This window comes from Rhipicephalus sanguineus, chromosome 4 (assembly GCF_013339695.2).
Source record: "Rhipicephalus sanguineus isolate Rsan-2018 chromosome 4, BIME_Rsan_1.4, whole genome shotgun sequence".
In the NCBI taxonomy this organism is placed as follows: Eukaryota; Metazoa; Arthropoda; class Arachnida; order Ixodida; family Ixodidae; genus Rhipicephalus; species Rhipicephalus sanguineus.
This window is the reverse complement of record NC_051179.1, coordinates 31,873,383-31,897,137: the sequence shown is the minus strand read 5'-3', so window position 1 is coordinate 31,897,137 and position 23,755 is coordinate 31,873,383. Positions and strand designations below refer to the sequence as shown.

Genomic DNA, 23,755 nt, shown 5'->3' with positions numbered 1-23,755 from the left:
ACGCTCCCATGAGCTTTTTCGCTAGTCTTTTGCTTCGTTTGTGCGGTAGAGTACTTAAAAAAAAAATAAAGCAAACGAGGAATATATACTCCATGATGCGACATAACAACTCGCGACAGATGTTTCGATGAGTGATCTGCGTTATGTGCCTCAGGATAGATGTTCAGCACGTGGCTGCCTTGTAGTGGTTGCCGCGCTCACAGAATAGACGTTTCCGCTTGCATAAGAAAAAATATTTTTTTTCTGTTCTAACTGTTTTGTTCTGTTTTGCTGTGGAGAGGTTGAGGTCCATATTGCCTCGGCTACTCCATATCACGAAGTTATGCAGCGAAAAAAAGAATAATACTGAACGGCAGGGGCGTAGCCAGAAATTTTTTTCGGGGGGGGGGGGGGGGTTCAACCATACTTTATGTATGTTCGTGCGTGCGTTTGTATGTGTGCGTGCCTATATACGCAAGCAAAACTGAAAAATTTCGGGGGGGGTTTGAACCCCCCGAACCCCCCCCTTGGCTACGCCCCTGCTGAACGGTACCTAAACATGGACAATTCCACAGTATGGGCGCGAGCCAAAATTTTAGTGTCTACATCTACATATTTCCTATCACAAACGCTCGGTACTTTCACATGTACGCGCAGGCTTTTCAAGCGACCCAGCACACTGCTTGAGCACTAATATAATAATTGTTGGGGTTTAACGTCCTGAAACTATGACATGATTACGAGGGACGCCGTAGTGGAGGGCTCCGGAAATTTCGAAAACCTGGGATTCTTTAACGTGCACATAAATCTCAGCACACGGGCCTCAAGCACTTTCGGCTCCATCGAAAATGCGGCCGGGATCCGATCCCGCGATCTTCAGGTCAGCAGTCGAGCCATTCCAGCACCATAACCACTAGGCCACCATGGCAGGTCAGCTTGAGCACTACGCAAGCGTCTTCGCCACGCCATCAGCTAGCTCTGGGCTACGGCTGATCTTGCTGCTAATTAGCGATGTAGTTAATAATTATCATATCTAACTCAGCTTGAGCACTACGCAAGCGTCTTCGCCACGCCATCAGCTAGCTCTGGGCTACGGCTGATCTTGCTGCTAATTAGCGATGTAGTTAATAATTATCATATCTAACTTCTATTGAACAAGGTGCATTTATGTCTCGAACGATTCCTCCGTGAGAGAAAGACCACCACGACAAGCGAGAGATTATAATTAAACAAAAGAATTTTTTTTATTGTGAAATTTCAGGTTGCTGTCCTAGAGGTCGGCTCCGCGAAGCTGTCAAAAATGCCGCAACAGACAATTCGAGTCCAAACTTGCGATGCTTGCTAAAATTACAGAATGGTGTAAACACCAAAAAAATTTTCAAAGCCGGTCCCGTACTATATTTACAGTATCTGGAAAACTCCACACACAAGTTCATCACAGACTACGCAAGCAGATGTCTAAAATTTCTTCAAACAAACAAGAGCAACTTTTCATCAGCATGTCAAGAGCAGACCCAGTAAAAGCAGCATTTTTGCAGAGTGCCTTACGCACCACCTGCGTAAATCAAAGAATAAAGGAAACTGGAATGTCACTTGGACATAATTCTTTCCTAATGCAATGTGTGATGAGAGAGTGACCAGTCTCTAAATGATGTATGCTCAACTCTATGAAAAAAAAAGTGACATATGACGAAGACAAACTATGTGTCGATATTATTCGTTAACTGTTCTCTCGTTGCAAACCACCACTGAACCAAGCTCCCAATGGTCATTTCTCAAAGCTAGATGTGCGACTTGTAAAGACGTGTTTTAGCTGATTTCAACGTTCTCGCATTTCAATTTATGCAAATGGTAAAAACCAGAAAAACAAGACAAAATGACAATGCAGTAAAACCTTACGAGCCAGAGGCCAGTCTCTGCAGGTGCGGTTGTCAGATTGGCAGCCAGTGGGTCAACTCAACTTGGCAATTATTTCCTCCGCTATTATTTTAACTCATTTATTGTTACTAAACTATAAGTATAGACTAGCACAACAAAAGATGGTAATAATACTGAAAGCAGCGTTGTTGTATGCAGCCACTAATCTGAAATGAAGCATCTGCAAGGCATGCCCAAGTGACTGAAAAGAAAAAAGCATGCTTTTTTTTTTTTTTTACAGCTAGAAAGAACAAATGGACATCTCATTTTCTACATACATATCAACTTGAGGCCACTGTAGTCTTGAGCACTTTTATACCACTGCCTCTCTGTTAGAGGGGATGCACAACAAGCAGCAGCAATTCATTTTAATTTGACTTTATAGATATAAAAAAAATGCAGACAACAAACTTAACAATTCACCTCATCACGGTAATGACGTGTGTGCAACCATGCCTGTAAAGAGACACGTAGCAAAACCAAGAGAGCTCAAAACAGTGACGAGGGTGGGGATGTTCGAATTTGTCTAGCCTCGATTTACAAACACGCGCTGTTTTGTTTTCCTCTACAAAATGTCAGTCCTGCTCCGTTTTTTCTGAACTGGAGCCGTCATCAGTTTTCTGCTTCTTCTTGGCCCGAATGTCGGCGAGTGCTTGCTCGATCGTCCGGACATCCTTCTTGTTCTGGCTGGGCACTGAAACAGGAGACAAACATAGTAAGAACAAAAATTCAAACCTCTGTAAAAATTTAAAAAAGAAAGTAATACTAGTTTGAAGAACAGGGCATACACCTGCACACATTTTTTTGCTGTTGGCCTAGGCTTTCTTCATGCTAGAACAGTTAATAGTTCACATCCTTGCGTTGCAATGATTCAAGATAAGAGCATGCACCACAGGCAAAGCTGTATTTGCATTTCTGCAGTAGACACCCGTTTGCTTGTTTCTCTGATGTGGTCGACTGCAGACAGTGACTTTCTTCCTTGGACCTCGTGGTCTTTCGACACGTTCTCTGCTTTTGCTGTCTGTACTTATTTTGCTGCTGTCGATGCCACGCGGCTTTGCTAGCTTTTCTTCTCTGGTGTGAATGCGCTACGCTATCGGTGTCTCATCATCTCCGGTTTCTCGCAATGGTCTACGTCATAGCACAGCTCAGCCACTACACTACTAAGAGGCAAGCACTAGTGTGTGAGCAAGCTCTGCCAGCTGCGCTGTCTTCATTTCTGTTCCATATTTTTTCGTCTATTTTGTCTACATACAAATGCAAACTGGTCAAAATTTCCACCGGAGTGCATGGGTTATAGCCTATATCCCATGCATTCCTGGTGGAATTACTGACCTATAACTTATAGGTCAATAGCTTCGCTGCAAAAGAAATGCTGAATCACAAATTTGCTCAAACACCAGTGTTTAACATAAGAAATCCACAATACAATTGGGGCATGGCATAGTGGAGGACTCATGATTAAATTTGACCAACTGGTGTTCTTTAAGTGCACATAAATCCAAGCACGTAGGTGTTCTTGTATTTTGCCCTCATCAAAATGTAGCCACCATGGCTAGGAACTGAACCCACACCCTCGCGATCAGCAGCCCCATGCCTTGGCTGCTGAGCTACCCCCACGGTAGATAATGAACTGGCAGAAAATAACACCAACAATGGAATTTCTGTGCATTGTTGACGAATGAAAGCAAGAAAAAGTTTTTTGGGAAACCTGTGAAACAAATTTCATGATGCACTACAGCACCAGAGTCAGTTTCCAGTTCTAAGCGCAGTGTACTATTTGAAACAAGCACTGTGGATGCTCTGCAAAAGACAGGGCTTTAAAACTCATCTTCTGTTTCTTTGATGTTGTGCTGCGTGGACTTAGAAATATTCCCTCCTCAACTAAGTACGAAGCAACAAGCCACCAGTCAACCAACGTATTGGAGTTCAGTACCAAAGCCAAACTGTTTGTTGGGTGTGGTAATCTTGGCTGCATCCTTCCCGCTTTCTCGACCCAGCAGCTTTTCGTACTTCTCGTGGTAGTCGCTCTGTGGTACACTTTCTTGACTCGACTGCTTGGCCTGTTCTGCAAGTGCTGCGGCAGCGAGTTCCTGCACGAAAACGTGCCACACTATGTCAAACCGAGTGTCGACTCGCTTGGCACAGCACCTCTGCATGTTATTAAAGCACAATAAAATTAGTCAGAGAAACAGTGGTTGCAGCTACGCAGTACTTAGCCACTATAACACAACAAGTAATAAGATATACAAAAAGAGAGACCAAGTTTTGTCTTTAGACGCATTTCCTGTAACATGGTAACAGTCAGGAGTAGACCCAGGGTTACAAAAGGGGGGTGAAGGGTAGATGATGCCCAACACTGATGTATAACATTTTAAGTAATGGTAGTAAAGTAATGTACACCTTGCTTGCATAATTTCTAGAGCAGTGGGCTCACCAACTGCTTTCAAATTTATTCGTAAGCTAAGGAAGCAAGGCTATACAGAGCGGCTACTTTTTTGTCAATCCTATTCTGCAATTTATGCATGCAACTTGCACACTACTCTCCAAAGTACATGTGAATCACTGCCCTCTATTTTTCCTACACAGACAAGAAAGGCACTGTATTGAACAGGGAAGCTTAGTGAACAACAAGACAACGTTATCACTGCATGTCTGGTATAAACAAAGGCTCCATTTACACACTGACAAGTCGCAAGGGGCTTGTTATCCCAGCAGAAGCATATTATGTGGTCTTTGAGTGTTTTCCGTTGTTGGAGTCATACTGATTTTTGATTATATCATTAACACTGCAAATATGGTTTGTATGCATTTGCTTTTTAATTAAGCAGTTTTTTGGTAACTACTGCTAAGTACAGAAGAATGCAGCGACAGTATGCTTATGGACAAAAACCATTACCCTTTCCCTCGCAGCTGCCTTGGCTTTCTCAGGATTCCACTCTTCTCCTTTCCGGTAGGCAGCCAGTTCATCGTCCGATGGCGCAAACTCCTTTAAAACATGAATAAGCAGAAAAAGAACAAATTATGAATCGAATCTTAAGTGCCACATGCTACTCGCATTAATGTCGTCATTACCTTCTTGAAGATCATGACATAGCGATCCACTTCTTCCTCTCCAAAGGAAAAAGCGGTGAGGCCAGCAATGTCTGCGACATCGTGGCTGAAAGTAAAGGAGAAAAGAATATGCATGTTTCCGGTACTGCTCATTCATAATTACACATCACAGCAATAAGAATATACTTTTTGTTCATGAGCAAAAACCAAGACCCACAAGTTTTAAGACAATTATATGGATTATTTTATATATATCCTTTCACTACAAGGTATAACTCTGTGCGTCGCCATGCCAGGTGTTGCATGCATACTTACATTATTGTGCGGTGTACCTTTGCCATTGGCGCGAACTTGTATTTCTGCTTCTCGGGATCTTGGATAAACTTGTTGATTTTGTCCTCAACCTGAATATGATAACGAAGGTACCTATATAACGACGACAGCCAACTTGTTAGGCAACATCAAAAGTTATCAAATGTTCAATTTGTACAACTAGAACGTCGAGAACGAATTCAGCTGCTGATAAACACGACATAAGTTTCCCCAACTCGAAGCTCAGAACTCCTCTGTCGAAAGACGTAACAGCGCACCAAACCAGCAACGCACATTCGTGATGGATAACCACAGCTTCTGATCGAAGCCAGTGCTCTCATTCCGACGTCGCCGTCGGGAGCGATGAAGGTGACACAAAGGCAGTTTGCATCACACATGCGACTCACCTGATCTCTGAACTTTCTTAGCTTCTCTTTCTCCTCCGCTTCGCGCTTCTGGTGTTCATCGCGTTGCTCTGCATGACAAGGGCGGCGCGTCTATGAAAACGCTTAACCAGAGGGGCGCTGACAGTGTCACGCTCACTGCGCGGCTACTTACTTTGTAGTAATTTCTTCTGTTTGTCCCCAACAGTCGGTGGTTTGTCCATAGAATTCAAAATCGAACCTAGAAGATCCGCCATTGTTATTTCTCTTTCGTACAGTAGCGCCGTCTGAAGTCGCACGAGGGTAAACTGAGTAAACGAGAAAAAAACGAAAGCTGACGTACCCCTTTACTACCAGTTCACTACTGCTCACCGAACTACCCAAACAAATAAATTCACTTTATTTATTTTGTTAGTCAGCAGAACACATTTTGCACAACTCAGTTTTGTGGTGTTCGAGCTGGTACCCAAACAATGGCGATCGTTAAGTGTCAGTTACCAATCTTGAAGGCTATGCTTTTGTGTATGGTGAACACCAAATACGTCATGGCCGCCATAACGTAGTCTTTTGTCTGAATTTGCCGTCAAATGTAAAGTGACCAAAAAACCCTGCGCGTTCTGTTTGTCCTTTGGAGAAAATGGTTGTGTTGAGCATCCTGCGGTCCGCGAGGACTGTTCTCCCGGTTCTAGCAAGACGGCCAGCACAATTTGGACAGCTATGCCCAGGCAATTATGCTTTTTTCAAACTCGTAAGATTGTCCCCGGCAGCTCACAGTGATCCTCGCTTACCGCGACGGTTAATCGAAACGGTACTGTCTCGCTGAATGTTGCAGTGCCGGGCAACTTTCGGAGCACAGCCTGGCACATTTCTCGCTGCGCGTGATGATACACGGCTGAGAATATGAACGGCTTTGGCGCTTCTCGCGCTAGCCGTAGTGCTCAGTTTATCGCGATGTGTCTGAGACGCAGCACATTTCTTCGAAAGGCGTGATGACAAAAAAGGCCGTATTTAGGCGGCTGCCGAGCTCGCAGGCTTTCGGAGATCGCCTCGCTTTGGCAGCCGCACTGCTCAAACTTTCAGAAGCGTCTTTTGTCTGACCTTTCACTACTATCCGCAAAGTTAATGGTGTCTTTTTCTATTTGCATTTATGTGGGCTGTGCGTGAGAAATTCGCGTTTATCCCAAATCGCACGGGGTACTTTCTATTGCGGCTGCAGTATTATCTCCTTCGTGTTTTTAAAATATGCTTTTACATATGATTGCGGCGAAGTTTTCTACGACGCCCCAAATGCGCCTGTGTTCTGAGATTTTCGTCCTTATGTGCTCTAGATACATAACCTCTCTGCCTTCTTCTAATAAATTCGCTCTCTCTCTCTCTAGATACATATGTCATAATTAGTTTTGAAAGTGTCAATGTCAGTAAATTATATTTTTGTATGTATACTTTTGCTTTGCTGTTTGATATGCTCTGTTTATACGCTATCTTACATATTTTTGTTCTTTTTTTATTTTTCTTCCGCCAAACGCATGATCAATTGCTAAGCTCTGTACATACATAATGTTATTAGTTTTACAAGTGTTATAACATTAGTAAAATATTTTTGCTTGGATACATTGTCTTGACATGTGACATGCTCTTTTTCATGATTACATTTGAATGAATCTCAACTAGCCTTAGGCTACGGATTCAGATGCGTTTCTCCAACTATTGCATTGTGAAAATTCAATAAATAAATCAAGTTGGGGTGCTGTGTATGTGACGTGTGCAGTGTGTGTACTATAAGATTAATCTTAGCATGGAAACATTGCTTTACATGATAACACAGGTGCGTTGCTTTGAGCTGAACACTGCCACATTTGTTCTGTGTTTGCAGTGAGGAAGTCTTCCGATCACCATCACATGGTGATTACACCATCAAGGTTTGCTTGGAACCTGTTCAAGGATCACTTGCACTTCTATATTCTCCTGGGTGCCATACCCTTGACCATCATTATCACGTACATCAACGTCGTCATTGGGCCGCCGAGACTCACCGAAATACCAGAAGGCTACGAACCCGAGTACTGGGAGTACTATGACGTGAGTAATGTTGTGATGTTTCCCACATTTAACTAGAACAGAAAGAAGTTTATTCACTTGCAGATGCCAAAATATTGCCTTCTAACAGCTTTTTTTTTTTAGTCACCACCATAATAGACACTGTCGAGAAATACTAAAGTACGTTAAAACCATTTAGTTAATTTAACGGCAAGATGTTCATTTAACAGAGTAAGTTCCAGTACATCATGGTATTTCAAGGTATGTTCCTGTATCTGTGCAATTGTGGTGCTGTAAAACTAAAAGTAGAGCATGACACAATCCATCATTGCCGCATAAATATCGGCAAAATACATGACATTATGGTGAGCTGTTGTGGGAACAGCAAGGAAACATTGCCACTCATGTTTCCTTAGCTTGTGTCTTACAATGTAAAGAGTGGTTTTCTTTCATTTGTTATAAGCATTACTTCCTAATAGAGACCGACATGGTTGCATCAAGGCTTTCAGAGATCTCAAGCTACATGAACTACAGATTCCCTAATACCATCACTCTGTATAGATTAATTAAAAAGTTTGTTGGTGCAGCAGCCATAATTGCAGTAATGCGCGAGTCTGTATATGCATCCTTGCCAGCCCTGATGAATTTCGTGCCAAAAACCCCATGTGGCGTCAAGGTTTTCAAAGCCTTTCTCTTTTTTTTTTCTTTTTTTTGTATTTCAATCGAAGTGGCACAGTGAGAATTCCTGAACATTGCCTTAATAGCTTTTTGGCTCCTTTAAAATCAGTGTAATTATTAGGTAATAAGGAATTGCATAGTCGTCTAGCAGATGCCATTGAAATTCTATGACATTATGGCGAGTTGGTGTGGTAACTTCAAGGTGGCACCGCCAGCTGCATATTTTGGGGGCATGTTTTCTGGCTTACGAAGTGTCTTTCCCCGGTTAAAGTGGTGCTTTTGGTACCGTCGAAGGACAAGTGAGATTGATTTTCTCTTTAGAGCCCCTTTAAGGATTTGGGTATAGAGAAGCATCAAAATTGTTATGAAATGCAGCTAAGTGTAAAGGCAGGCAGGAGTAGGGGAAACAAAATAAGAGTAGAATGTGCATTGAGTGAGGAGCCTTGAGGTGCAGATACGGGACTGAAAAGTCATTAAACACCAGTAAACATCTAAGGACGCTTCACATAAGATTGCCACATGTATGTGAGATTAGCCAATTTTTTTTCTTTTTGTCACATTTTTGTAAGTTCTAAGTGTGAAAAAGTAAAAGATTAAGAAAAGCTAATGAATTGCCATTGAGGGCAACTTCAAAGCTGAAGTACTGATGAATTGATGCATGTACAATGTGAAATTACCAGAGTTTGCCGTAAGCAGCAAATGCATCAAATAGCATGTGTAATGTTGCCTTTCTTCTGAGCTGCATTTCTGGTAACTGAAAATTATATTAGTAACTCATATTCTAAAATATTTTTTCCCACGGCCATATTTTCTTGCCATTTCATTGCTATTGTGCATTTTTCTTTGTTTTATTCACCAGCACCCTATCAAGCGGTTCTTTGCTAAATACCTCATGGACAACCCTCAGATGAGGTACGAGAAGAAGATGAACCTATTGCAAAACGAGCACGAGAAAGTTCAGCTGAGGTAAATGAGCAATTCATTGTCTTTCCGCAGGCTGTGTTTTGCACGGTTATTGAATGCAACTTGACAGTTGGATCTGAAAGTGCCAGACCTGTGTGTGCGCACCTTTTTCTTTCACAAGCAGTTTATGATGATATGGCCATTACAAAAAACAACAGTAAAAACATCAAATACAGAAACACAAAGAAAATCAACTCACATCAATTGGAAGAAAATGAGAAAGCAGTGGCAATGATAGCCAAAAAAACAGACATCAAAATAATGAAGAGGCAGATTGGCATGAAAACATTTAAAAAGGTGAAACAAAAAGAGTAGCAAAACCTCGTACGTGACGGTCGAGAAAGATAACTTCCCTGTGGCTTACGCACTTAGTGTGACATTTGTGGAAAGCTTTTTAAGATTTCTCTTGCATATTCGGGGGGCTCATGTGATTAGGTTGCCCTTATGTTGGTTTCCTGTCACTTGACGATCACACTCCGCAGTCTTTATTTCCCACCCTTCTTCGTGTGTTTAGCATAGTATGTCTTAAAACGTAGACCACGTAGAGCTTTTGTTCTGGGGAGCTATTTTGTACGCGTTCTGTGACAGAACGGAATGAAACGTCACGATAGGGAGCCGCGTGGATTGGTCGAAGCTCATCTGATGGTCAGATGTGAGAATAGCAACTGGAAAGGGCAGTGCTCTCAATCATTTTGGCAAAGAAGGGTTGCAGAATGGACGAAGGCACCATTCTGTCCAATAGAACGGATACACAACGGTCTCCGGACAACTTAAATTCGATCGAAACATAAGCGCTGGGGCCAGAGAATCGAATTAGCTGGCTTTGCATCTGGTTTACTCAAATCCCGCGCCGATAGTTCGCAAGAATCGCTAACAGCCCCCCACCACCGGACGTCTTGTGAAATTGCGACACCACCTAGCACCCAATCAAGAGATTAACAGAAATAAATTGTTAGTGTAATTGCACTCTTCAATTTCAAGCTTTAAAAAACAATGCCTGCCAATATTGATGTTCAGCTACAATTATCCTGTATTTCTTCATGCGTTGAAAATATTTCTGAATACCCTCAGCTCGCCTATTGGCTGTTTGCTCCGTCTCATCCTCTCGTGATGTTTCATTCTGTTCTGTCACAGGACGCGTACAAGATAGCTCCCCTGGTTTGGTTTTGTTCTACTACGTCGGAAAGATTGCTGCCAATTTTAGCCATGTATCGACGCCATGTGAGGAAGTAATAATGTCATATTCTTTTTTTTTTTTTTTGCAGAGAGATTCAGCAGAAAGTCGAAAAATTGATTCAGGAGCGCGGTGATTTCCAGGCATGGTACTACATCCCGTACGACAGCAAGTACACCAAGAAGTACCAGAAGCAAACTAAGACTGACGACTTCTACACCAAGACAATTTAGTTGCCGAATATTTCTTATCGGTGCAATCTCCCCAAGAGGAAAGGAACGGCATGTACAGTAGAGAAAAATAAAAACAAATTTCATCACATGAAACTGCAACTGAGGTATTGTTTTCCCTCGGTGCTGCCGATGCACATACTCTTGATTGCAGATTATTCCTTCGAATCCACGATGCACAGGAATTTTTCACAAGGTACAAATAACACAAACTAACAAAGCATCTCTGGTGTAGCTGTGTGGTACAGTGGTGTAATCTGGGTGCACTCGTTGAATTTTGGCTGTCGTTATGAAGATTGTAACTTCCAAGTTGCACAAGATCACGTTTCATAAAAGTGTATGTTGCAAATGCGCGATGAACTTGCACAAGATGCAAATACTATGTGCCTGTGGCTTGGTATGCCATTCATATGCACGCTGTAAACAACAGCTATTGCCTCCAAGGTTTTGAGAAGGACCCAAAGTCGCTAATGTCAGCACAAAACAAACTGATTTCACAAACATGCAAATCGAAATCGCAGAATGTAGTTGGTTAATTTTTAAACTGTATATTCTAATCCAGAAGTTCTTTTGAATCTAAAGTAGTTACGTTCATTGAATGGCCATTATAAGAAAGTGCAATGTGTTCATTGTCATGTGTATTTCAGATTTACTTCAACTTCCTAATACCTCGACAGAGCATTTAAAAATCTTATTTATAAATTACTTTTTAATTAATCATGTGACAAGGATTTCCTTAAGATGTTGCTAACAGCTTCTCAAGACTCCAAGTGTGCACTTGCTCCTATTCGTGAGTCTATTTATAAGGAGAGTGTGATGGCTTTGTGCGGGGTGTTGCATATGAACTAGTTCTGCAACTGTACTATACAACTATGTCATTGCTACGCTGAAAATAACAAGGATCTTGGCAAATGCTACTGACCAACTCTCAATGTACTGGTCAAAAACAATGATGTCAAGTCATGCTCGCTTTATTAGACCGAATGTCGAAGTAGCCTCGATATCACATGCCTCGCTAGCGCCTATAGACTACAAGAATGCAGGTAAATTTAGCCACTAGCGACGCAAGAATGCTTGAACTTCATTATAGCCAGGTCTCATAGTTTATGCAGAAATACCACTGCTATACACTCTGTATTTGTTATAAACATACGCAGTGGTGTAGCCAGGGTCTGGCACACCAGGCCCATGCCCCCCTCCCTTCAAATTTTTTTTTTTTGCCATGGCATACAGAGCACAAAATAACACTCAATCACATCTGCCTGCCCGATCACCACTTAAAATCAAGGAGGTGCCCCCTCTGGAAAAAATTTCTGCCTACAACCCTGAACATACCTGAAGACATCTGTGAAAAAAAAATTATGGCAGTTTTGCACTAGTGGTGCCAAGCCTGAAGGAAGAGCAGAGCTGGGTGGCCTTTGTTGTTTTTTATTTTTTCCTTTCTTTCTTCTCTTTCTCTCTGTTTTGCGTATCTGTTGCTATTTTTATCTCTTGCTCTTTCTCACTTGCTCTTTTTCGAGTCTGTTTCTGTATCTTTCTCTGTCTTTTATCTTTTCTTCTATCTCTTTCGGTTTTTGTCATATCTTTCTTCCTATCCTTTTGTCTTTATTCCATTTATTTCTCTATATTTTATCTTTCTCTCTTTCACGTGCTCCACTTCGCTGAGCAAAGTTTTCGTTTAACACCTGCACCTGCTGCTCTCGGTAGTGGGGCTTGCTCGATTCCTGTGGCACATACCCGCCTGTGGTTTCCTGCAGACACCAAAGGTCTTACGGCCGGCTTAAGCTCCGTTGTTAAATGTTTACTGAACCACGTGAAAGAAATGAAAGCATGCCAACTCCCCACTAGCCTGGTGGCTTGCTGTTTCAGTATGCAGCACTAAATTAGAAGTGTGCAGTTAGCACAGTAATTAATATTCAACTATGCAAATGCACAAAATTAGCACCTCGGATTTGGCATGCACACAGGAATCCAGAATATCCAGCTTCTAATAGTCTTGCCAAGCACTTAAAAGTTTTGGCTAATGGAATACATATTCATTTGAATCATCTCTTGAATTATTTGCTGTAGCTTTGGAATGCATCTGATAAAGCATAGCCAACCAAGATTTAAACAGTCTTTATTACAATTTAGATGATAGTGTCTGTGCAATGTTCCTTGCTCAACCATAGCGAAAATTTTCCACACAAAACAGTCTAGTAACGAAGCAGAAACGAGGCAGTTTTGATTGAAACCAAATTTATTGCTTTTTATTATGCACCAATTGCTCAATTATAACAATGGTATGATTTATCTTGCAAAAGGAATGATATATTGCAGCTGTATCTGCTGCAGTTTCTTTCTACAATGACCTTTTCTTTTTTCAATCACTGCTAAAATGGCCCGCTTAATGGAAAGCAGTCAAAGAAAGACAATAATAACACACCTAGATCGCTAAAGAGTTACACTGAAGATAATCTTCACAAGCAACACTTTCTAGCGAAATCTAGCCCTTACGCTCTACAAAAAAACAAGAAAAAGAACAAATGCGGGATAGGCTTACTTGACGGCTGGATAATGCTTCAAATATATGAATTGAAAAAATTTAGTCTATAAAAAAATTTAGTATATGAATTGAAAAAAATTTGTCTTAGCAATATAAATATAGCTGGCCTGTTTGAAACATTGGATTGACAACTAAAAGCTACAGATCAAACATCAAGTGGCAACTGAACAGAACAAATACTATCACTGCGACATTGGTGTGACTATTTTACGCTGCAAAAGGCCATGCCGTCACTGCAGCCAAAAATGCGTGCCATGGAGTGCCTGCTTAAACAAGCGGCTCCATGGAGAAAAAAATCTTTGGACGCTGCACAGTGTTTTAAAAAGTCAACACGCAAATGGTGCCGTGCCAAAACAGTACACCAGGAATTCACACTGTTATATCTAAAAAATAAAGCAACGACAGCGTCAAGAGAGCTGGAGCACTCAAATGCAGATAGGATCGTTACGTCGATATCAACGTGAAACGTCGAGGCGTGGGAATTTCTTCGGTATTAGTTACCTAGGAGAAAATCTGGCACCACCGTCTGCGCAAGTTTTTAAACTGGAACTGTGCGGCCATGAAAATGCCGGGATGTGGGCGTGCAATGTTCTTTCTGAATGAGGCTTCATATCATATAAAAACGAGTAATGCTTTTAAACGTGATTTACCATAATGCCTTTATTTACTTATAATACACCTTTCGCTATTTATAGGAAACACTTTAACTGACACACAGTAGAGAGTTTTAGGTTTCATGCATCCAATGTTCGGAGGATGCAAACCAACAGGCATATGAATGAAGCCAAATTGATGTACAAAAGAATGCAAGTGGGGTATGGCACTTTGGATGCACGAAGGTCTCTCTGGGCACAAAAAATTACCCAGTGAGTGGACTTGATACTCTTATTCCAACATATTGTGGTCACTGGTACTGTTCACGCTTGACGTGAATGGCACAATGCAGCATAAGTTTTGCTTAATAAAGAAAAATCTGCACTTTACAAACAGCCTTTTTAAAGAATGAGCTACTGTCGCGGACAAAACGGCAGTAGCCAATATTGTCTTTACTATTTGAGAAAGATGCCAATGTGAAGCCACTACTTCTTGCAATTCAGAAGATGTCCTTGGACATCCAATTTTGTATCAGCACGACAGAGCCAGTTTTCCCGCAAGGTAATTATGAAACTCCATAGGCAGAGCGTGGTGAAAAAAAATATGCCGTGATGCTCGTGACATGATAAGAGCTGTACAAACGGGAAGGGCAAGCCTAAGTGCAGTCTAACTGGAATGTGCTTATCTAAGTAGACAGTGGGTCGCGGTACCACAATCTGCTTGCAAACATGAAAAATACATTTCTGGAGACATAACATAGCTACAGCTGCTGTGTTAGAAAGTACAGTGACAGCCTCTTTTATGATCACTGCGGAACACACGGTGGGTTCAACACAAAGAACGGCATTTCCGTACATGACACCATTTGCTTCTGATAAACCGCAGTCTTACGCGCAACTCTGTGATCGTTCCATGAACGAGGATGCGTGGAACTGGCTACTATAGTACCGTTTGTCGGCCACTGGATCAGTGCGATGAACTTGGGTTATCACAGGATCGAAGCCTTCTCAAAACTGGATGAAGAAAGGCAGGGGCCTCATTCAGAAACACCATCTCTATGGCTTGACGCACTACCCGTGTGGTGACAATGTCTGTCAATAAAGGAAGCAGCAGGTGCTCAGGGTCGCTGAAGAAATGCACTCAATCGCACTAAACTAGTGCTGTGCTTTTATTAAAAAAAAATTACATTTGTGCCTTCCTGGAGAAAAAAGAGATAGAAGCTCTTCCTCGAGGCAGAATGTTGAAAGCTAAATTTTGCTTTTCACGTTTTACACACAAATCGTAGCTGACGTGGCAAATTCTGTGGCATCTCCTGATGAAGGCTGGACCCGGGCCAAAATGTAGGAAAAATTAGGTTTTAGTTGCATGCACCTTATCCTTAAAGGACCCCTGACACCAAAATTGAAACCTCGAGATCTTTGTGTTGTTTGACTTTCCTGTATACGGGGGCACATCTGACCGATTATTAGTGACGAACGTTGCCTTTAAGATATCTTAATTTGGTTTTAAAGTAAGCGTGAGTGCTCACTTGAGTTGGCTGCACCTTGCGACATCCTGGTATGACGTAGATAGAGGCCCCGTGTGACGTTCCAAGTGTAAAGCAAGTATTGTGGACGTCACAGAAGGTTTGCAGGGCGCACATGCACAATACAACGACGAGGCCTATTGTTCCGCACCCCTCTGGCTCTGTTGTCGGGCTGCTCTCAAGGTAAAACCCATACCGAGGCACCCACATACTTTCAGTCTCTACCGCGCTCGGGGCCCCGATTTGAAAACCGCGCTGTCAACGTCACCACAGCTTGAGTGCACGTGGTCTTTGACGCTCCCCCGCATGGGGCGCCAGTTTCTTGTGGTTTTTAGGCGGGCGTTTTGAAGTGATGCTAAAATGGTCACAATTAACTACGCTAGAATTAGTTGTACGATACGCTAGAGCATTTACGATTTAATTTAGAGATTACCAGACACAAAGCTACAAATTACAGCAAAAAAGTCGCCAACAAAAATTTCGCTGTCAGGGGTCCTTTAAAGCATACGGCATTGCTGGATCCAAGGAGATGACTGACTTTATGTAAGGTACACAAAGTGAAGAAAAATGTGAAAAGGGGGTGGGTCCAACAAAGGTTTTCGTAGCTTATAACTTTTGCAATCTAATTATTCCTCATTGGTACAAGCAAGCACAAAGATACAACATGACAACCTGGCACAATTCATGACAGTGTGTGACAATGGTGCAGTGCCGCATTTTTGCATCTTTTCCAGCTTGCTCGGCCCGAGCTCGCAGCATGACAGTCAGATTTGTTATTCCGTACATGTACCTGACCATTTTAGTGCACATAACTTCAGCGTCCCTTTCAGTGTGTGTGCCAGTAGCATGCAGTTCTATTTCAGGGTGTCACAGTGTACATACACACACACAGTGAGGAAATGTGCTTGAGCTCCAAGATCTGAATGACTCATTAGCCACTATGTTTCAGGCAATGGGGTCTGCAGGAACAACAGCTTACCACACATCATATGGGGGGGGGGGGGGATGCCAGCACTGGTGTGCCAACCACTGCTTTGGACCCAGTGTAAGCAATGACACATTTCTCACTGTCTGATGTGCACCCATCTCAGCAGTCTTTAGCAATATTGCTGTAGGTCCCAATGATATAAGCTGCAGCTTTTCAGCTTGGTCCTTTGCTTTGCTTGCGAGAGACAAATGAAGCTGACAGACATTGTTGCGTATCTGCAGCCGAGTTTTGGTACTCACAAAATTTAGTAGCCGCTTTATGTATATTCCTTTTACAACCTGTTCAGATGAATCCATTTGAAGCATCACAAGTGCCGATGTTCAAGCCTTTTTGTTGATGTACGTGCATTGCACCAATACTTCGACTACATCAAGATAGTAAATGCACTTGAGAAGTGGTATTTTTTTTTTTGAAGCTTTGAATAAAATTTTTCTGCTATCACCTCTAGGGTTATCGGGTTAGAAAGAAGATGTTATAAAAATGGTGAGCTGGTAAAACGCCATGTGAAATACCTTTGCATTTTGCATTTCTTGCATTGCAGAACAAGCTGCAGTGTAATAAGCATCACAACTGTGCGAGGAAGCTTCAGCAGGCAAACTTTTTTTCTTTTTTTGTCGCTATCACGCTGCCCTGCTTACATTCGTCTATCTGGACTAGCGCAGCTGCGAACCGCAACACGACATCTGAACGATCCCCGATACAATACGCACCATAAATTCCCGCAACGACAAGCTACGGAAATCGAAAAAGCACTCGATGAACATAACATGCCCATAGTGGCTGCCCATCAGTATCTTTCACTTTGCACTTGTATGGGCTTTCAGCACAATCAACAACAGACAACACTCTTGACAACGAGAACCGACAAAACAAAAACAGACAAGATATTAAATACCCATCTTCCACACAACTCGTGGCTCATCAACAAAAAATACTATTTACAAATGAAAGAAAAACAAAATGTAACAAACTGGTCGTCAATGCAACAGAGCCTAGTATAAGAAACGGCCTTTCTTCAGTGGTTCCAATACTGATTAGAAAAAAGAATCATTAAAAAATAAAAGAATGCGCAAGGAGATGCGAGCTGTTTGGCGATTTGTGAGGAGAAAAAGTGCGAGCAACCGAGAAACTACTGTTTGTTCGAGATGCTGCAGATGGGAGCTGTGGGAGTGACGGCAGTCAATGGAGGCATTGCAGCAGGATTCCCACTTGCCATGCCAAAACCTTGCGCCCGGAGCTCAGATGTAGTACAGGCGGACCTTGGATGTGCTAACGAGAAGGTTGTCGTCGAAAAACTTCGTCTCGATTACGACATTCCCACTGTTAACAAGGAGAAACAACATTGCAAAGGAAGTGAAATCAACAACACGGCACTTAGAATGGTAACATAAGGGAGTATTGAAAGCGGTTAACTGTTTATTATTATTTTACATTGGCAATAGCTGTCATACACTGCCATCCAGCATAATTTGTGATGCTGGTGGTCATCACCTGTCGTAACATCAACATACCTTATTTACGCTACAAAACAAAGCTCTCCCTAACCCTTGTCCTATTACCCTTATCACATACACATAACAGCTAAATAACAGAACTGTACACAACCCCCCCATAGCAGTATCAAAGAACACCAAAAAATAAACATCAGTGTTGCCACTTTCGAGCAGTTTCTTCTATATCTAGCGAACAATTGCCTTATTTAGCAAATGGCTAGCGAATACTTTATGAGGTTTTTCCAAGCAGCATCACTGGAGAGTTTACAAAAATATTTACATTTTAAACGTTTCTTTCATTTTTTCAGTGGAAAGGAATGAAATATACACAGGAAAAAAGTAATGGCAATGCCAGTTATCAGTGCTTGTCATTGGTAATGTGGACTCCACAATGAAATCTGCTCTGAGGACAATGCACTTCAATTTTACTGACAAGGAACTACATAGGACGTAGTAGATGCTGTCAAAATCGATGACATCATGACGCTTCGTGCACGAATTTCAATGTGGCGTCGCCACTGGCATTTTCTTTTTGCGCGTTTCCTCGCTTACCAAGCGTCTTCTCACGGCAAGCGTGGTGATTTTTAAATTGCGAAAGAGTAATTTACTAATATGAGAAAAATCTTTTTTCTCTTTAGTGTACCTTTAAATCGTGAGTTTGTCGGATAATGATGTTTAAATGCTATGATCAATTTTAAATTTTGGGAAAGATTTTTCCAAATAAACTTCTTGCATACTATCAAAAATGTCCAGTGGGTTCCACAAAATACTGAACATTGTTTCAGTGCAACCTTAGTCCTTGCATAAAAAAAAGAGAGAGGACACTATGTGACAATAGTGGCACTGATTGTTGTGACACCATAGTTAGTAACAAGATATTTCAAATGTCCTTGCACTGCATTACGTAGTGCCTCCTTTGGCAAGTAAAATAAATCAAGATATTACTGACATGGTCATCACCAATCAACACAGCTATGATTATCAGGAGTGATCATATATTATTGCCATGATGTTCATGTTGACATACAAATCAACAGACATCTTGATTACTTCACTAACCAATAATGCACTGATAAAATTACGATAGCATATATATAAAAGAAAATATGGCACCTACTTCAATACGTTGGCAGGCATCATCTGAGATTCGGGCGCTGCCTCTATTAACGACTGCCACGTATTGGTGGAATTGGGGATGACGAAGCCAAACTCAAAAAACCACTCTGGAAAAGAAATCCAAAGCACGATTAGGGACTGACTTTAAGTTATGAAAATTTATGTCATCTTTAATAGAAATATCTGTCATACAGGATAAGAATGCACCGGCATTCTTGCCTTAGGGCTACTTTTACAAAATTTCAACTAAGTGCACCTTAAACATGCACAGCCTTTAGACCAAAAAAGAATTATACTAATAGGGGATATTCAAAATGTACAGTGCCATCTGTCGACATCCCATAAGCCCAATCCGCCATGTTTTGTTGGGCGCGAAAATGAAACCAGTCAGATATCGCAGCATGTAAGGTGCTAGCTACTGGTTTTTTATCTTCATTCTGCAATGACTTCTCAATGCTTCATGCACTGTTCAGGCAACGAGGGCGCCCTGACAATGCCAGGAACAAGGTAACACTATTTTTAATTGAATTTATCAGTTACTTGAACAAAGAAAAAGAATGTATGGACCTGAACTTGTTTCGTCAACAAGATTGGCATTGTGCTTTGGTTCGCAAATGACTGGCGCGCCGCCAAAGCGCTCTTCAACCTCAGTTTTTATTTCTCCGTGCAAATTAGTGCTCGCTTGCAACATAAGCTAGGCTTGCAGAACAATATATTACGATATATGCATTTTAAGGGAGACGGCTGACATCGCACACGCGCGAGAGAGCATGACTGATCAACACTAGCTTGCCGGTGTTGCAGGTCAATGAAAGCAATGATTTACATATATAATCGTGTGTAGGCAGTGCAACAGACGCTGCTGCGTGCATCCGCGGTAAAGCAGTGCCACGATACGAGACTCGATCAGCGCAATGATTTCTGACAGGCATCCCTTTGAAAGATTCGCAAGGCAGTGTGCGCCGAAGTATGCAGTCCGCATGCCACGTCTGTTCTTTGCTTTACACCCCCTTATCCCTCTCCTTTTATTTTTCTTTTGCTTCCTTCAGTCAGCGTGCGCTGTGAACATGGAACTAAGAGTTACGGAGCCGTACAGTAGATGGAGCTGTTTGTTTGGCAGATCATCGCACTCATCTTTCCGCTGATTGCGGGCCCTCGCGTGCCTCCGTGCATAACCACGGAGGCGCTGTTATGTACGCTTCCGTGGCATGTGAAAGCAAAAAGCGCAATATTTAAAAAAATATATGTCAATGAACGCACACATTGTTGAACGTTGAAGAAAACCAGAACGACAATACCAAATCCGCGTGATAGATTATGACCACAAAACATTATAAACCAGTGCGCAGTAAAAGAGCATTACCCGGGCCGCTGGCTTTCTAAACAGTTGAAACGCGTGATCAGTATTTTTGTTTGGTTTGCGGCACATCGCTCATGCACATGTCCATGCTTTGTTTATTTCGAAGAAACTACAACACACGCTACCGCAGAGGGTGTAGAGATACTTGTGCCTACAGAAATGAGCCGAAAAAAGCAGCACAGCATTACACAGGTCGCGCAGAAACAACGTAGTGTCGATATCTGACGAGTGTTTATGACACGCGTATAAAATCACAGTGGGAAATACAAAGGAGATGTATTGTAGTGCAAGGTTATCTTAGAAGTTTGACAGTCACACCTCCTCTGCAACGAACACTTTTCTTGAACATCTACCTCAGATCGGAAGCCCACGCCACTAGAGAACGGCAGTTTGGCTTTGCGAAGTGGTCTGGCTCTTGCAGCTGCTATCTGGATGAGGTTTTAAGTGCACAGAGCTCCGATATTGAGTTCTCATCGATTTGTGACAGCACATTGAGGTCCGCTGACCGTTCGGCGCTGGATGACGAAAGAAACAGCCACATTTTCTTGGTCCCAAAGCTTCGCCAACGACTGCGGCTCAGCCTCTCCATGGGCTTTCTTTATGGAGATGCTAGCAGACGATTCTGAGATGATGCCCAACAAAAAATGGCGAAGTGCCCGGTGTTGCCAGAGCGCCAAGCATTATGAATATCCCCTATTGTCATCTGGCATTCTAAAGAAGTTAAACAGTCGGTTTGGAAGCTTCTGTAACATAAGCCCAGCTGTAAGTGTTAGAAAACAATTAAAACATTATTGGGTACACAGCATGCACTAAAAATTAAGCACTGAGTCATATTTGTATCAATTTTAACTGTGTAATTTTTCTCCTCAGCTTTACAAGAACTAACTGCGAAGCAAAAAGCCTTAACGAAACAGGGCAAAGATCTTGTATCACTTTTGTTTTTAGATATACACCCTCACAAAGATAACGGAATTGTTCAGACAATGTTGACGGTCTTATACCACTGATAGACTGCTAATCTAAGAGCACCTCTAGTACGCAGATAAGAATGCCGCTGCCCGCAAAACATCCCCCCATCAGCAGCTCCCCTTGAGTAAGGAAAGAGGTGAAAGTCCAGTGTGGCAAATGCTGGCAATCAACCATCCTGCATTCACTTAATCAGAATCCTTATCTGAGCATACCCATATCTGACTACTGAATGAAGAACATTGCTAGGGCAGTGCTGAGCTTTAAGTGTTGCCATCACTTTTATTTTTTAAAGAAATCTTATACAGCGAATACGGTGGGGGAAGTATGAGGTGTAAGATGCTGTTATACGTTGCCATGGAAACAACTGATGTGTGTGCCTAGTCACTGTTTCGCCTCTTGTACAGTCGACATGCTTTGCCTCTTGCATTTTCTCCCTGTGCCTCTCTCCAAGTAATTCGATCTACTAAATGTGCATGTCACTCTAAAGCAGTTGGGCAGAAAGCAAACCTACAGTATTGCTACCCTCTAGCATCAAGGATCACCAAAACCTTTTGTATTGCTGTTATCAGCAGTAGCCGCTCCAATGTCTTCACAGTTCGGCCGCATACAATTGTTTTTACGGCTGGTCACTGACTCGTTGCTACTGGTAACCTTAAGTCACCACCCTCCAGCCTGAAAGCGCGAGCAGTTCTGAGAGGTGAGAGAATATGAGTGCTTTGTCTGCCACCACAGATTTAATTTGAAGCTCATAATGGTGAACCTGGCATGCGCTCGTAGTAACATATGAATGAGTAAAAAGTGAGTGCAGCAGAAAAACCAAGCTCTTCTCTTCCGAACAGTATAATGGTTTTAACTGAGTTGGTAATTGGCCAATATTCCTTTCCAGTCAAGTTATGTAACCATAGCATGACACTACGATTCCTTGATTTTTCAGAGATACAGCAGCCTTTAAACGATCTCCAAGGATGATATTAGAGACAGACGCATATAACGCTATCAATGAAAGCTTTACTAAAGCTTTTTGATTGTCCTCTTTCTATGCTACACCAAGGGACACTCAGTCACCCCTTGTAGAAGATGCTATAAAATACCTTTACTTCAAAGCAAAATATGCCTTCGCCCTAGTATTTCACACTGCTTTCAGTTCTTCCATCATTCTGTACCATTTGGCAACAACTGCTTACATACAAAACTACTTTATCCCAACTGGTGGTAGTCCTTGCATTTGAAGATTGAAAGTGCTTTCGTGTAAATACCCATCTATGCATCTGCTGCTTCGTATAATAAAGCTGTTATGGTTGCAGAAATCTGCACGGCAGTGGAAAAAAGAACTGAAAGCAATGAGGCAATCCCAATGAACGATCACGCAAATTTAGAATACTCTGCTAAAATCCACAGCGTCTAGCACATACAGGCGGGCCGAATGTTGCGTTATTTCTGTGCTGCGTGTACTTTTAAAACCTTCTAGAGAGCAAATCGATCGTGAGAAGGCGATTTATCCAAAGCGAGGTCAGTTGGCGATCTAGAGGCGGGGCACAGTGAAGGCGTAAATATGCAGTCGCGATTCAACAGCAATGTTCACACACAGCGCTGCAACAATTTTCAATAAAACAATGTAGGAATATAATCCCACCTTCCAGGCACCGCCCTTTGAAGAGGACCTTTTGCTCGAGCCGAAATTTTTCCATCGACTCGACAGACGAGAAATTGATCTCTCTGGACACGGCACGGCATTTTAATATCTTCTTAGGAACTCTAGCTGCAGATATAAGAAAGAAGAATCTGAGTAACGAGCGCCCAAAACCTAGGACATACCAATAAAAAAAAAAAAAAATTAATAACTGAATCGAATTACTGTGAAGTTTTTACCTTCGTGCTCAACATCCGGTTTAGACCTGTAAGTAAGAGCGAAGTTCAATTAATAAGGCGCTAAAAATATAAGACCTAAGCGAACTGCTTTCAGTTTGAATGCTTACAAATCGTCGGTCCCCTGCCAAAGCATTTTGCCGGTGTCAGCATCCCTCAAATTCATCCAGTTCCTAAAGGAAGCGCGGGGGTTAAGGAAACAAAGTAATAGATACGAAGCACAAACAGTACGTCGTAGTAGCGGTATCCACGTAAGAAAAAAAGACACAATCGAGACATTGTGCAGAGAAATGCGGCTGCAAGGCCACTTAAATGGAAACAATCAATGAATGCCTCGCGTGCTCATGCCTGCGTGTGTGCACCTATGCGCTGCGGGCTTTGACGATGAAAAAAAGGATACAGCTTAAATCCATTTAGTATGTCTTCGCCTTTCGAAGGCATTTAAGAACACCGTCTCGTACAGAAACCAACCACCAAGCGAAAACCACCACCGGCGCCACAGACACTTGCGCTTGTGCCGATGTTTACAAGGTTAGCTGCGAACCCAGGGATCGTAAACGTCGTATAACCTA

At 42.2% G+C, this 23,755-nt stretch overlaps 3 protein-coding genes across 4 annotated transcripts; 1 reads left to right on the top strand and 2 right to left on the bottom strand.

The window, feature by feature from the left end:
• Window positions 1-1,203: 1,203 nt before the first annotated feature.
• Window positions 1,204-5,964, bottom strand: LOC119389715 (sperm-associated antigen 7 homolog). Its single transcript, XM_037657081.2, has 7 exons — window positions 5,821-5,964; window positions 5,670-5,737; window positions 5,266-5,354; window positions 4,972-5,056; window positions 4,796-4,885; window positions 3,833-3,989; window positions 1,204-2,590 (listed from the first exon to the last, which is right to left on the bottom strand). The coding sequence occupies exons 1-7, from the start codon at window positions 5,900-5,902 to the stop codon at window positions 2,472-2,474; spliced, it is 690 nt and encodes a 229-aa protein (XP_037513009.1). The 5' UTR covers window positions 5,903-5,964; the 3' UTR covers window positions 1,204-2,471.
• A 171-nt stretch (window positions 5,965-6,135) lies between these two features.
• Window positions 6,136-10,808, top strand: LOC119389717 (NADH dehydrogenase [ubiquinone] 1 beta subcomplex subunit 5, mitochondrial). The gene is made up of 4 exons (XM_037657082.2): window positions 6,136-6,370; window positions 7,519-7,724; window positions 9,220-9,326; window positions 10,589-10,808. The coding sequence occupies exons 1-4, from the start codon at window positions 6,283-6,285 to the stop codon at window positions 10,728-10,730; spliced, it is 543 nt and encodes a 180-aa protein (XP_037513010.1). The 5' UTR covers window positions 6,136-6,282; the 3' UTR covers window positions 10,731-10,808.
• A 2,140-nt stretch (window positions 10,809-12,948) lies between these two features.
• Window positions 12,949-23,729, bottom strand: LOC119389714 (retinal rod rhodopsin-sensitive cGMP 3',5'-cyclic phosphodiesterase subunit delta). Of its 2 annotated transcripts, XR_007415737.1 has the most exons (7): window positions 23,584-23,729; window positions 23,294-23,356; window positions 23,187-23,212; window positions 22,951-23,076; window positions 18,990-19,095; window positions 15,900-17,699; window positions 12,949-15,255 (listed from the first exon to the last, which is right to left on the bottom strand). XR_007415737.1 is itself a non-coding variant. In XM_037657080.2 (6 exons), the coding sequence occupies exons 1-6, from the start codon at window positions 23,622-23,624 to the stop codon at window positions 17,618-17,620; spliced, it is 444 nt and encodes a 147-aa protein (XP_037513008.1). In that variant the 5' UTR covers window positions 23,625-23,729; the 3' UTR covers window positions 12,949-17,617. The 2 variants fall into 2 exon arrangements, 1 of the variants encoding a protein (XP_037513008.1); XM_037657080.2 differs by having other exon boundaries at window positions 12,949-17,699.
• Window positions 23,730-23,755: the final 26 nt, after the last annotated feature.